General features: G+C 43.7%; 1 protein-coding gene across 1 annotated transcript; it reads right to left on the bottom strand.

Annotated features, from left to right (window-relative positions):
• Window positions 1-209: 209 nt before the first annotated feature.
• Window positions 210-12,961, bottom strand: TNMD (tenomodulin). The gene is made up of 7 exons (XM_083372372.1): window positions 12,904-12,961; window positions 12,404-12,541; window positions 7,970-8,110; window positions 6,793-6,894; window positions 4,148-4,301; window positions 2,045-2,214; window positions 210-819 (listed from the first exon to the last, which is right to left on the bottom strand). Exons 1-7 carry the CDS (start codon window positions 12,949-12,951, stop codon window positions 610-612), a joined length of 963 nt encoding a protein of 320 aa, XP_083228498.1. The 5' UTR covers window positions 12,952-12,961; the 3' UTR covers window positions 210-609.
• Window positions 12,962-13,700: the final 739 nt, after the last annotated feature.

The following is a 13,700-nucleotide window of genomic DNA, read 5'->3' as shown; positions in this document are numbered from 1 at the left end:
GGCAACATCAGCAGACCCTGAATGGCCTTTAATTTTCCCTTTTGTATAGGAATCAATCTGATTTGCAGTTTGTGAACCAGCAGACTAAAATGAGCTAATGCTTGCATTCCAAAAAACAAACAAACAAACCCCTTCACTTAGATTGCAGTGCACTTTTTGCTGCTTAAAAAACAGTCACCCACTTGAGTACTTTGCAGAAAGGTTTACACCGAACAATATATCCGAGGGGCAAAGGCACAGGGGAAAAAAATGATCTGGAGAAATGGCTTGCGTAAAGCATACAGTTTGGGAAAAATGCAAGAGAGGATTATCAGGAGATAATTGCATCTGGGCCACCCAGGTGGTTGTAGCAGAAACGTACACGTACATTATGCTAATGGCCTTTAAGAGAATTACAAGAGAATTCTACAGGGAGACGGCCAGAATGGACCTGGGACTGCACTAAGCTTATTTTTATTACTTTTATTTTTTTTATTTTTATTTTAATTCCATTTATATCCCGCCCTTCTCCGAAGACTCAGGGCGGCTTACAAGCTTAGCAGTAGCCTTCATTCTATGTATATGCCTGCTTATTAGGGCTTTCACACACACCCCAAGCGGCATTATTGCTTACACTCGCCCTAACATCCGCGCTATCCACCAGTTGCAAGGCATGATTGTACGGCAGATCACCCGCCCTCCCTGATAGCAGTAGGGATATGGGTAGTATCCTAGTAGCGGCTCGCATATCCTGCGACAGTAGCGGTGGGCTCGGCGGCAGCGGGCGCAGCAGTATCCTCTCTCATCCCAAAGGGGGTGGAACTCGAGGCCGTTCTCGGTCTAGGGATGGCAAAGGAGGAAGGTTCATGCGTTAGGAACAATGGCCTGAACTTGTTGACCAGCCAGAAGCTAGAAGCCGGCTTGCCTAGGAAAAGTTAGAAGCGGGGCCACAATGATCTACGGCAGGGCTCTGCAACTTGTAAGACTTGTTGACTTGCAACTCCGAGAGTTCCTCAGCCAGCCACGGATTTGCACTTTGTGGGAATCCATCGGCACATCCCAAAGGACAGGGGTCTCCAACCTTGGCAACTTTTAAGACTTGTGGACTTCAAGTCCCAGAATTCTGCAGCCAACACGGCTGACTGAGGAACTTTGGGAGTTGAAGTCCACAAATCTTAAAAGTCTCCAAGGACATCCCTGTCCTGTGCAACGTGCTGATGGGTTCCCACCAAGTGCAAATCTGTCAGAAAGTCTTTGGTTGAGCTTACACAAGGGGCTAAGCCAATCAACAAATACACTGTGGCTAAAGAAACGCACCGAATGTGAATCGGAATATAGTGCTAAACTTCACATCATGCTACTTTTTTGATTCTTGCTTTGGTGTCTTACATTCACTAGTTGCTCACTGCTGAAGCCAAGCAGATTTCACAATGATTTAACTGCCGTCTGTAAACCCAGTTATTGGGACGACATCGTAATTGTTGCTCCTGTTCTGTGGGCAGGAGGACCAAGATGATGGATTATATCTACCCTCTCCAAGATTAGCTAGAGAGTCCCAGCTAGTCAAAATAGGGAAAGACTGAGCTTGCGAGGTAGATAATTGGATCTGCTCTAAGGCTGCTTCCTTTATTCCTTACGAGTCGTGTCCTTGTATGTCACCGCAATGCTGCATCTGTTCTTGCACCTTTCCCCCCCTCCATGTCAGTAGTTTCTGGAAAGGGAAAGATGCAACATACCCCTCCCTCTCCATCGCAACAACTCTCTTACTCGTCCCTTTGTTATTTCCTTCCCCTACTCTTGCTTTCGGGTGCAAATTCATAGCGCTCATCTTTTGCTATTCTGGCCTCTCCCGACGGCTGCGTTCTTTCAGATTTCACAATGCTTTGAAGCAAGGAATTTTGAGCATACTTTCCGAGGATTGTTGGTGGTGGTGGCGGGGAGGACTGCTTAACTGAAGGAGCGGGACCTTCTAGCTCTGTAGAAAAGATTGCTAAAAATTCCACTTGGCTGGAGGCTGGGCACAAATTGTGACAATGCCTGTTTTTTTTTAATGCCAAAGACTTACGTAGTCGTTCACTGGTAAGTCTTCTTCAGTCAGCTGCCGAGCGTGGCGTTTGGGGCCTTGGCTTTCTTCCTTGCCCGATGACTGGCGTCGCTGCTGATCCTCCACTTGGTTTTGCTCATTCATGGGAATCGGATCCTCGTTTCCTTTTTCAAAGTCAACAAGGTCTGGATCTAAGTGTGAGAGATCCATAATCAGAATAACAAAATAGCAGTGTTGGAAAAGGACCTTGGAGGTCATCTAGTCCAACCCCCTGCTTAGGCAGGAGACCGTATACCATTTCAGACAAATCCTTGTCCAGTCTCCTTCTTAAAACCTTCCAGTGTGGGAGCACCCACAACTTCTGGAGGCAGGTTGTTCCACTGATTAATTGTTCTCACTGCCAAGAAATTTCTCCTTCGTTCTAGGTTGCTTCTCTCCTTGGTTAGTTTCCATCCATTGATTCCAAGCCTTTGGGTGCTGAATAGAATAGAATAGAATAGTGGAATGGAATGGAATGGACTGGAATAATGGAATGGAATAATAAGAATAAGAATAAGAATAAGACTCACCGCCCTGAGTCCTTCGGGAGAAGGGCGGTATACAAATAAAATTAATAATAATAATAATAATAATAATAATAATAATAATAATAATAATAATAATAATAATAAAATAGAATAGAATAGAATAGAATAGAATAGAATAGAAAAATCGCTGCTGCTGCTCACAGGCTGGTCAGTTTCTTAATCCAGAGCATCTCTGCTGTTCGGGATTTAATTTTCGCCTTGACTAAGCTCATCCAGCCCTCCATGATTCCAAACGCCACTTCAGAATATGATGGAAAGCATTGTTGGCTTAATGATGCAAAGCCTTGCTGCATTTAAAATATTTCTGGCAGCTTTGTTGCTTAAATTTTTTCCAAGCAATTTACAGAAATCATCAGAGAGCCATCAAGGGTGGCTGGACGTGTCTGTCTCTGCTCTTGTCAGTTTCAAATCTTTCAAATTACCTTAAACTTGGTGATTTCAGGTGATTAGGTGGTGTTTGAACCCCACAATTTACCCAGCAAGTAATATGAATTCATCTGTCATAGTACTTTACGATTCAGTGTGTTAGGCAACCCTAGGAAATAGGATTAAACAATGAGAGGTCCTTGGTGCTCTCTGAATTTGGTTGTTCTCTTGCAGTTGTTTCATAACCCAAACTAGGTAACATCAGAGCTAATAGGTACCTTACCAGCACTGATGATGTTCCCTAGTTTGGGTAATGAAACATCTGCAAGAAAAGAACTAAGTTCAGAGAGCACCAAGGATCCCATAGTCCTCCTCCTTCTCCTCCCCCAAACCACACTCCCTTCTAGCACTGATGATGTTACCTAGTTGGGTAATGAAATGTCTGCAAGTTCAGAGAGCACCAAGGACCCCCCATTTCAATGCTGAGCTACAAATATTTTCCTTTATAGGGTTAAACGAGTAAAATATAGTCCGCTTAAAAAGGTAAAGGTAAAGGTTCCTCCGCACATGCGTGCTAGTCGTTTCCGACTCTAGGGGCCGGTGCTCATCTCCGTTTCAAAGCCGAAGAGCCAGCGCTTGTCCGAGGACGTCTCTGTGGTCATGTGGCCGGCATGACTAGACACCAAAGGCTCACGGAACGCTGTTACCTTCCCACCGGAGTGGTCCCTATTTTTCTACTTGCATTTTTACGTGCTTTCGAACTGCTAGGTTGGCAGAAGCTGGGACGAGTAACAGGCGCTCACTCTGTTATGCGGCACTCGGGTTTCGACCCGCCAAACTGCCGACCTTCTGATCGACAAGCCACCACGTCCCTACTATAGTCCGCTTAGCCATGCTTAAATGTGTTCTGCAAAAAATATCCATAAGGTGGGTGAGAGGGGAGGAAGGAAAGCTACAGATAGTCCTTGACTTATGACCAGTTGCTTAGGGACGTTTGAAGTTATGACAGACCTCCCAGGGCGCCTTATGACCGGCTTCCAAAGTTCTGACAGCTGGCCCCTCCATGCGGTCACATGACCACTTTTTCCTACCCTTTAGAAAGAGGTCTAGTGGTGAAGGTACCAAGCTAGAAACCAAGAGACGGTGAGTTCTAGTCATGCCTTAGCCTTACGTCTTAGCAGAGTTGGATGGATCCAATATGCAGTGACGTTTTTGCAGAGGTCAAACATCTTGGAATCCTTCAGAAAATCTTTATTTTCAATGGCTTTCTCTCCTGGAACCCAGAGCACCGACTGGTCAAAATAGGTGGCTGCTATTTCTTCTGCCTGCAAGACAGGACATAATTCTCATGCCAAATGTATTACGCTGGTGCAGCGCTTCGGCCACATCTTTCCTCTCCAGGATATTCTTTCTTTTTTTTTGTCTGGAGTACCATTCCTTCTTCCTGGACTAAAAACAGAAGTATGCCACACTCACAAAAGATGATGGCGTGCTTTCTTCATCCATTAGCTCCCAAACAAGAAAGACAGAATGAAACAAGCCGTATTCTCTAGGTAAGGCAGCCCAGCAATTCTGGCTTAATCCTCAGCAAAATGAGAATGGAAGACACATCTAACGAAGTGTCTCAGAGCCAGCCAGATTATTGCAGGAATGCAAAGATATTCTTTTCTTTTCTTTTCTTTTCCTGACCCCCCCCCTCAATTTGCTGTGTGATGCCAGAAACATGAAACCCTTTGCGATTCGACACACCAGTTTGAGTGTGAAATAGGATGTTTGGTTCACCGTTGGAGGCGTTTTTGAGATTGGAAAAGAGGAATTTTTTTTTTCCACCTCAAAACGCTTCTGATGGAAGCAACCCTCCGGAAGGGCTGTTTTGCTCTCACAAGGTTGTCGCTTTGAACTCTGAACGGGGATTGAACTTTTTTTTTTTTTTAAAAAAAGGTGGGATCCTTAAAATCTTTGCACATTTTTGAAAATAGAGAGGTTGCATTTTAACTAGGGTGCCTACTTATTGGTGGACGTAGATTTGTAAGGAAAAGTTCCATTGTATCTTCCCTTTCCTAAAAGTTCTCTTCTTGTGTTGTTTGCAGTGAGACACCATTATGGCTAGGACTGAGTTTACTAACGGAATAAAATAAATAATAATAATAATAATTAAAAAAACAGGAGAGAATATCCAGCCTTGTAAATCTGAGTTATCTTTGAGGCATCTTGTGTGTCTCAAAGCATTCATCCTGGGAAGAAAATAAACTCAGACTAACAAATGTTGCCCGCGCTAAGAACCAGATTGGGAGAGGCTGGGAAAAGAATGGAAGGGAGAATACACATGAAAGGATCAAGGGACAGGTGAGTCTCCTAAATGGCAACTCAGCCCAGGTGACAGGTAACCTGGGTGGAAGCATTTCAAATTCTTCAAAAAGATTCATACGGCCTTCCTAACTCACTGTAAGGCTGGGGAAATTCTCTTTTCCTTTCCTTACTGAACTGTGTATAATTTTCGCTTTCTGATCTGGCTCAACTTCGTATCTGCCTTGTGAAAGGCATGTAGGGAATTGCAGTCTCAAACCTGGGGCCAGGCCAGTAAATAAATTTCATTTTAAGTCGATTCATTGCAGAAATGAAATGAATTCAAGGCGGATAACACAGATCAACAAACAATTAAAGGAACGGTGGCATCACACTGACAACAAAGGTAGAGGCCACGGTTTTCCCTGTTGTCACACGTGTCTGTGCAAACTGAATGATCAAAAAGGCTGAAAGAAATGAGAAATGACCACAGATGTTGGAAGAAATGGTTGACAGGCCAGTCCTAGCTGAAATGAAAGCAGACTGTTCACCGGGAGACCAATTAAGCTAAAGTTTAGATGTTTTTGATGCTCTCTGAGCTTGCTTGTTTTCTTGCAGACATTTCACTACCAAATTAGATAATGTCATCAGTGCAAGTAGGGAGTGGGGTTTGTTCTTGGTTTGTAGTGGTGTGCCCTGTCAGTATTGGTGGGAATGATCTTGGAGGGCTTTTTACTGTTAGCTTGTTTGAAACGTCCTTGATAGGGGTATTTTTTAATTCTTGATTGTTAGCCTAATGTTAATCTTGGTGTTATACCCAACACTCTCACCAACACTGACAGGGCAAGCCACTAGAACAGGGGTCTTCAAACATGGCCCTTTTATGACTTGTGGACTTCAACTCCCAGAATTCCTCAGCCAGTGTGCCTGGCTGAGGAATTCTGGGAGTTGAAGTCCACCAATCACAAACAGGCCAAGTTTGAAGACCCCTGCACTAGAATATGAGAGCAAACCCTGCTCCATACGAGCACGGATGGTGTTACCTAGTTGGGTAATGAAACGTCTCCAGAAATCAAGCAAGCTCAGGGGCCACAAAAGACTCCTCATTTCAGCCCTGAGCTATAAATATTCTCCAACTGCTTAGATGTTTTGCAGACCAAGTTTGAAGGCAAAACATCATTGGAAAAGACTGGGATGCTTGGAAAAACGGGAAGGCAGTAAGTCCAATTAAAGGGACACAGGCACATTGAAAACCAATTAATGTCATATGGATGAGATTTCACTTATTCTTTCCTTGCTACCATCATCTCAGCTTGGCTGCGTTTGGCCTTACGGTTGAGTCCATCTTCCCTTTAGGGAAGACTCCGCTCAGCTTTAGCATATGTCGAACCTCATTCTCTCTCTCTCTGGTCTGCGAGTGATTTAAAAACCAGTTGGGGATTACTCTCCTCTGTCCTTTCCAAGCTGCTATAAATCTGCTAGCTGGCCAGAGTCTTTATTTAATTCAGCACATTCTTTCCTTCTGCATACCTCGGGCGCCTCCATCTCCATCTCCGATGCTTCTGGTATCCCTTTAATCTGGTTTTGGAGAAAGCATTTGGGATCACCCCTGAAAAAGAGGCCAGTTATTCCCTGCAAAGAAAAGCAAAAATATAACCAGGTAAAGGTGGGAGAGGAAATGAATGCAACAGAGGTAAATCTGCAAGCCCACGATTATTTTAATTCAGGTATCTCTGTCTGTCTGTCTCTCCCTATCTCCCTCCCTCCCTAAAGGTAAAGGTAAAGGTTCCCCCGCACATGCGTGCTAGTTGTTTCCGACTCTAGGGGCCGGTGCTCATCTCCGTTTCAAAGCTATAAATATTCTCCAACTGCTTAGATGTTTTGCAGACCTTAGACAAGAGCCAGCGCTTGTCTAAGGACGTCTCTGTGGTCATGTGGCCGGCATGACTAGACGCCAAAGGCGCACGGAACGCTGTTACCTTCCCACCGTAGTGGTCCCTATTTTTCTACTTGCATTTTTATGCGCTTTCGAACTGCTAGGTTGGCAGAAGCTGGGACGAGTAACAGGCGCTTACTCTGCTATGCGGCACTTGGGATTCAACCCGCCAAACTGCCGACCTTCTGATCGACAAGCTCAGCGTCCTAACCCACTGAGCCACCGCGTCCCTCCCTCCCTATATACATATACACACATACATTTTCAGTTGCAATAAAAGTGGGGCATGAATAAAGATTCTCAGTAGTCTATAAATACTATAAAATCTATAAATACTTCTATATGCCTCTGATTTGTCATCTGAATGTAAAGTAAATAAAAAACGCCTCGGATTCAGAAGATTCACCGCGGGCACTTTGCTTTAATGCCTTCTGTTATAATGAATATTTTCTCCTTCCTGCTGACTTCTTATTTTTGTTTTAAAACAAACTGGCATTGCATATTAGTTAAGAGACTCCACTATGAATCAAGAAATTCCAGGTTTGACTCAGACCTGTTGGGTCCACCGATTGACGTAAGCTGTAATGTAGTTTAGTGGCTTAGTGCACAACATAAAATTGGCCAGTTTGCTTTATTCTGTGCAGAAAATTGACACCTTGCTTTTTTTCTCTTTTCTTTTTTGCTTTTAAACAAGGTGGATTATTCAGGCAGACTGTAGCCAAGATGTGAATCAGGCTGACCTAACTAAACTTTGGAAATAGATATACATACATTCTTAAAATCATGTATTTCAAGGACTTCCTCACGATCCTTGCCGGTATAAAAGGTCTCTGTCCAGGTGAGGGGATCGATCTTGAGTAATATTTTCTGTTTTTCCATGTTGCTGACAAACATATGCTCCAATTCATAAATCTGAAAAACAGATTGGGGAGAGTAGGAATTCAGTGCAATGGCTGATCACATTAAGCCTTGCATAGTTTAGTTAAGAAGTTTATTATTTATTTTATTTTATTTTAATTCCATTTATATCCCGCCCTTCTCCGAAGACTCAGGGCGGCTTACAAGCTTAGCAGTAGCCTTCATTCTATGTATATGCCTGCTTATTAGGGCTTTCACACACACCCCAAGCGGCATTATTACAAAGTCAGCTTAATTGCCCCCAACAATCTGGGTCCTCATTTTACCTACCTCGGAAGGATGGAAGGCTGAGTCAACCTTGAGCCTGGTGGGATGCGAACCTGCACTAATTGCAGGCAGCTGGTGTTACTTAAGGAGGCATTAGCCCACTGCTCCACCAAGGCTCTGTCAGTTATGGGCATCCTGCCAATTGTGGCTTTTTGAACAAGACCCGGTGAAAACAAACCATGGCTATATAATGTACAGAGTCACCCACTTTGTCCCAAAGGCAGCAGGATTTTCTTGTTTTTTCCCCCCCTTGAAAATGTTTCGTTTCTCATCCAAGAAGCTTCTTCAGCTCTAACCCCAGTTCTTCAGATAGAATTGAAGAAGCTTCTTGGATGAGATGTGAAACATTTTCAGGGGGAAAAAACCCATTTTGAACTCAGCAGGCTACAAGGAAAGAAGAAAATATTCTATGCAAAGATTCAGACTGGCATCCTTTTCATCAGAACTGCAGCCTTTGTTCCCTTCAGACCATTAGTGAATTCTTCAAAGTCCAAACCAACAGGTTTTACAATATGGAAAGTTGAAGGTAGATTCTTGGGGGGGGGGGGGAAGCAGTTAGGTTGCCTCATCAGATAATCCCTGAGGACAGATTGTGCTTTAGACCAGACTTAGTGGCATCTGAAGACAGACTGGAAAAAGATCTTGAAATTCAAACTTTCTATGCAAGGAACTTTCTTTTTTGTGGGGGTTACTTTTATGGCTAACTTGATTTCATTCTTTTTCTTTTGGGTCCTGCTAAAGCAGAATTGTGACCAAGCTCTGAGAGAGAGGATATATAAGCTGCAAGAAGAACAGTTTTTGTACAAACCCTATTTGGTTCTGAGGCAATAAAGTTGCTGTTATCCTGAGCAGCAGGAATTTTGTTTATGGCCTGAACACACAGCACCAGTCCCCAGGGACCTCTAAAAATATCTCCCCCAAATTGCAATGTTTAATGCATCAGAAAGAGAAGATGATGAAATGCACAGGGAGTTGTCATATTAATGAGATTTAATTAGCTTAATTCAATGCTAATTAATTAGAAATGAAAATGAAAATGGATTTATTATCCTGGGTGCAGTGTTATTCCTAGCTCTGCTTGCCGGTCTGAAGACTGTAACATGTCATTCGAAGGACACCTGCTGCTCTTGTCCTGAGAAAGGTTGGACACCCCTGATGTAGACTCTTCCTATCAATCAGAATAGAGCTGCAAGAGACCTTGAAGATCTTCTAGTTCAACCCCCTGCTCAACCAGGAGAACCTATACCATTTCAGAGAAGTAGCTGTCCAGTATTTTCTTAAAAGCCTCCAGTGATGGAGCACCCACGATTTCTGGAGGCAAGCTGTTCCACTAGTTAATTGTCCTCATTGTAGGAAGTTTCTCCTTAATTCCAGGTTGCTTCTCTCCTTGATTAGTTTCCATCCATTGTTTCTTGTCCTGCCCTCTGGTGCTTTGGAATGTTTTTTTGTCCACTGCACCCGTCATAAATATGAGCCAAGTTACCAAGTGTCTGAATTTTGAGCACGTGATCAGGGCGATGCTCTGACGGTTGTGTGAAAAATAGTCACAGTGCTGCTGTAACTTTGAACGGTTGCTAAATGGAAGTGTTGTAATTGAGGGCTACCTGTATTGTGCAAACCCAGCCCAGTTTGCTTTAGTCAATGAATTGTGACTGACAATGTAATAGAGCATTTTCCTGTGACCTGTGAACCAAGTCTGTATTTTGGAACGATGGGATTCGCTACTTCCTTGTGCAAACCACTGATGCTTATGACCCTAAAGATGTCACAGGGCAATTAACATAAACGGAAGAAGCCTGAATGAAACACTGATCTGTTGGGTTAATGGTGGATATCTTCTTCCTGCCCTTCACTTCAGCATTTTGGCCAAAGTCCACCGTTCTCCGGAATGAAAGTATGAAGTTCTTCTCCTTCCCTCCATATTTACTTTTTGGGACAAGGATGAAAGTGATTTTATTTTCAAATTGTTCGGCTGTCCCTTTTTTGTGTGTGCGTTGTTTGCTTAAACGACATTTGAAACCAGACTTTTGTGCAATTTGTTTTTTCTGGAAAGTGCTACAGATGGCTGGGCAAACAGTAGTTTCCTGATGCTGAGATGTGACTGTTCCACTGGGATGATTTAAAGCAGGGGAGAGGAGCTGGCCTGCTAGATGTTGCACCACAACTCCCATTATCCAGGACAGCTGACTGGTGATTGGAATTAGCGTTCAACAATATCTGGAGAGCCAAAAATCCCCCATCTTTGACTGCAAGCACATTTGCAAGGATACACTTAACCACGTCAGTTCTGAACTACCCAATTTCCTGGATTTGCATGGAACGTCGAACTCTTCCGTGAAAGAAGACAACATGGAGGAAGATGGAAAAAGGTATGTTGTGTACAAGATAAGATAAGAAACAAGGGATGGAAACCAATCAAGGAGGGAAGCAACCTGGAATTAAGGAGAAACTTCCTAACAGTGAGGACAATTAAGCAGTGGAACAGCTTGCCTCCAGAAGTTGTGGATGCTTCACCACTGGAGGTTTTTAAGAAGAGACTGGACAGCTACTTCTCTGAAATGGTATGGTGTCTCCTGCTTGAGCAGGGGGTTGAATTAGATCTAGAAGATCTCCAAGGTCTCTCTTCCAGCTCTATCCTGATGGATAGTAAAAGTCTACAGCAGGGCTGTCCAACCTTTCTCAGGACAAGAGCACCAGGTGTCCTTTGAATGACATGCCACAGTCTTCAGACAGGCAAGACCTGATTGATTGATTGATTGATAACATACTGATTACTGAATAAAAAAGGAACAGGCAATCGATTATGCACATGCAAATTTGTCTATCTCCTAAGATCTTTTTGATTTTTCTTTTTAATTTGCTGGCACCTACGTGGGTACACCAAGTTACCAGTGTGGCCTCTCCTCTCCAGTAATAATAGCACGGGTTGCAGGAGACTGGAATGCAAATGGTTTTTGCAGACCTGCCTCTTGAACAGCAGCAGCTTATTGCAAACAGATGCTGGACTTGGACAGGGAAGCCAGCGGAGGCAGGACTGCCCAGCCAGCCAGTTTTTGGACATTTCTCGGCTGCCTTTATGGATAGTAGCAGAACTGACTTGAGAAGAATGGGCTTCCAAATCAATTAATCTGGTTTTAACTTTAAAAAAATAAATAAAGAGCTGCGTCACTTCATAAATATTCTGCAGGGTTATAATACTTTGGGTGGTGTGCATATATATTGGAAAGACCTTCTGTGGAAAAATGGTTAATTAAATTATGGGACCACGGTACATTTGATGTAAAAAAAAAACACCTTGTATTTAAAAAGGAAGTCTGATGGCAGAATTCAGGTCTAACTGGAAACCATTCCTGGCTAATTATTTGCTCTGCAGATTTTGTACTGCAGCCTAAATTTGGGCGTTTCTACATGTAGAGTTTGGCATATAGTATTTCAATGTTCAATTTCCCCCCAAAAAACCTACCCTCTGAGGTAGATTCTCAGAGAATAACTGTCTCCCGTTGACCCAGAGAATTTCTGTGGCTCAGGGTGGATTAGAACCCAAGTCTTTTTAAGCAAGCCCAGTTCCTTAGCCACCATATCCCCAATGCCGTTGGGGTAGTATTGGCAGAAAGTAATTCTCATCATTATTCCATAAAATGACTGGATAAATATAGCAAGTTCTCAGCCTTTTCAGCTGCCAACTCAGGAAAGTCCAATTTAAATTGGCTAGAGATCAGTCACTTTCCCCAAGCAAGTGACTTCTTTAACGCCTTGATGGAGAGGGCTTCTCCTCCAGTTCCTGGCAAGTTAATTGAAACAAAATGGAAAGGAACTTCTCACAATTAAACTGTGCTGAGAAAGAAATCTCTGCCTTTCCACAGCTAAGATCACGCCGCCAAAAGAAACGGCAGCACAGCATAAAACTTTGACAAAGTTTCTCTGCATCTTTTTTTAAAGCGTGGGATAGAAATATCCACTCACCCCCCTCCTCCCCGCTTTAAAATATCTCTTCGATATAATCCTGAGAATAGAACGTACCTTTTTAGGAGGAGCAGGTTTCCAAAAATAGGAGACACCCAGAACGGTCAAGGTGAGGGAGAGGAGCAGAACGAAAGTTAACGCAGCCCAAACCTGGAGTCTTTCGGAGAACCCTTTCTTGACATTTGAAGCGTAAGCCTGAGACACAGAAGGAGGAGAGAAGTCTTCAGGCAAAGCTAGTTTCAGACAAGCCACACTATCGAATTATAGAATCAGAGGGCTAGGAGGGACCTTGGAGGTCCTCTAGTCCAACCTCCTCCTCAAGCAGGAGACCCTATACCATGGCAGACAAAGGACTGTCCAGTCTTTTCCTGAAAACCTCCAGGGATGGAGCAGCCACAACTTCTGGAGGCAGGCTGTCCCACTAATTAATTGTTCTCACTTTCAGGAAATGTCTCCTTAGTTATGGGGCACCAAACAATCGCTCTTTGGGTGCATCTCCCCCAAGACCTGCCCTCCCACCCCCCACCCCCCCAAAAAAAGCCAAGGAACGGACTTACATCCTCCTTGCAGGATTTTGGGGAGCCCTCCGGGAGCTGTTGCCCCATGCTGCTTCCCCCTGAGTGTCAACTCTTTCTTTTATGTCACAAAGAGTGGGACGGGAGAGACAAGAGGGACTGGGGTGGAGTCAGGATGCCTTCGAATCCTCCTTGAGCCGAGTGGAGGGTTCCCTTTTTTTGTCTCTCTCCTTCCAGCTGGCTAGGCTAAATGTTTGGCATTGCCACATCCAAGTCTGCAAACGTGCCGGAGAGGCTACGTTTGAGAAGGAGACAAGGATGCTCTGTTTCTTCTCCGAACGGATTGTCCTTGCAAGCCCGACTCTAGGAAAAAAAGACTGTCGTTTTATTTCCAATGCTAATTCCTCCTGAGTCCCGGGGTTTTATTTTGCTAAGTGTCTTTCTAGCCTGGCTAGATCGTTGATAGCAAATGCTCACCATGTTGACCCAAACACGTTTATTTTTTCTTTTCCAAAAGGCAAGTGGACCCTTTTTTTCTCTCCCTCTTTCCTTTGAAAATGTTTAGCTTTTCATCCAAGAAGCTTCTTCCATGAACTGAAGAAGCTTCTTGGATGAGAAGTGAAAGGTTTTCCAGGGAGAAACCAAGAGAGTCCAGCTGCCTTTTGGAAAAGCAGCTTTGGGGCAATCGTGATCTGGATGATTGAGGATCTCCAGTAGACATTCCCCATCCTGATTTGCCTTTAGTAGGATCTTGAAAGTTAGAAGTGAAACTTCTTCCTCAGGGAAAAAACAATCCAGTTGCCTTTTGAAAAAGCTCCTTTATGAGACAACTATGACCT

This window comes from Vipera ursinii, assembly GCF_947247035.1.
Source record: "Vipera ursinii genome assembly, chromosome: 12".
NCBI classification, from domain to species: Eukaryota; Metazoa; Chordata; class Lepidosauria; order Squamata; family Viperidae; genus Vipera; species Vipera ursinii.
The sequence above is the reverse complement of the archived record's forward strand: the minus strand, read 5'-3'. Positions and strand labels throughout refer to the sequence as shown.

Bases quoted from the DNA above. Each gene is read 5' to 3' on its own strand.
- TNMD (XM_083372372.1), bottom strand. From the start codon at position 12,951: ATGGGGCAACAGCTCCCGGAGGGCTCCCCAAAATCCTGCAAGGAGGAT. The intron at 8,111-12,403 runs GTACGTTCTATT...TCTGTTTTTCAG, and splicing joins AACCTGCTCCTCCTAAAAAG to ATTTATGAATTGGAGCATAT. The intron at 4,302-6,792 runs GTATGCAGAAGG...CCTGTCTTGCAG, and splicing joins TGGAGATGGAGGCGCCCGAG to GCAGAAGAAATAGCAGCCAC.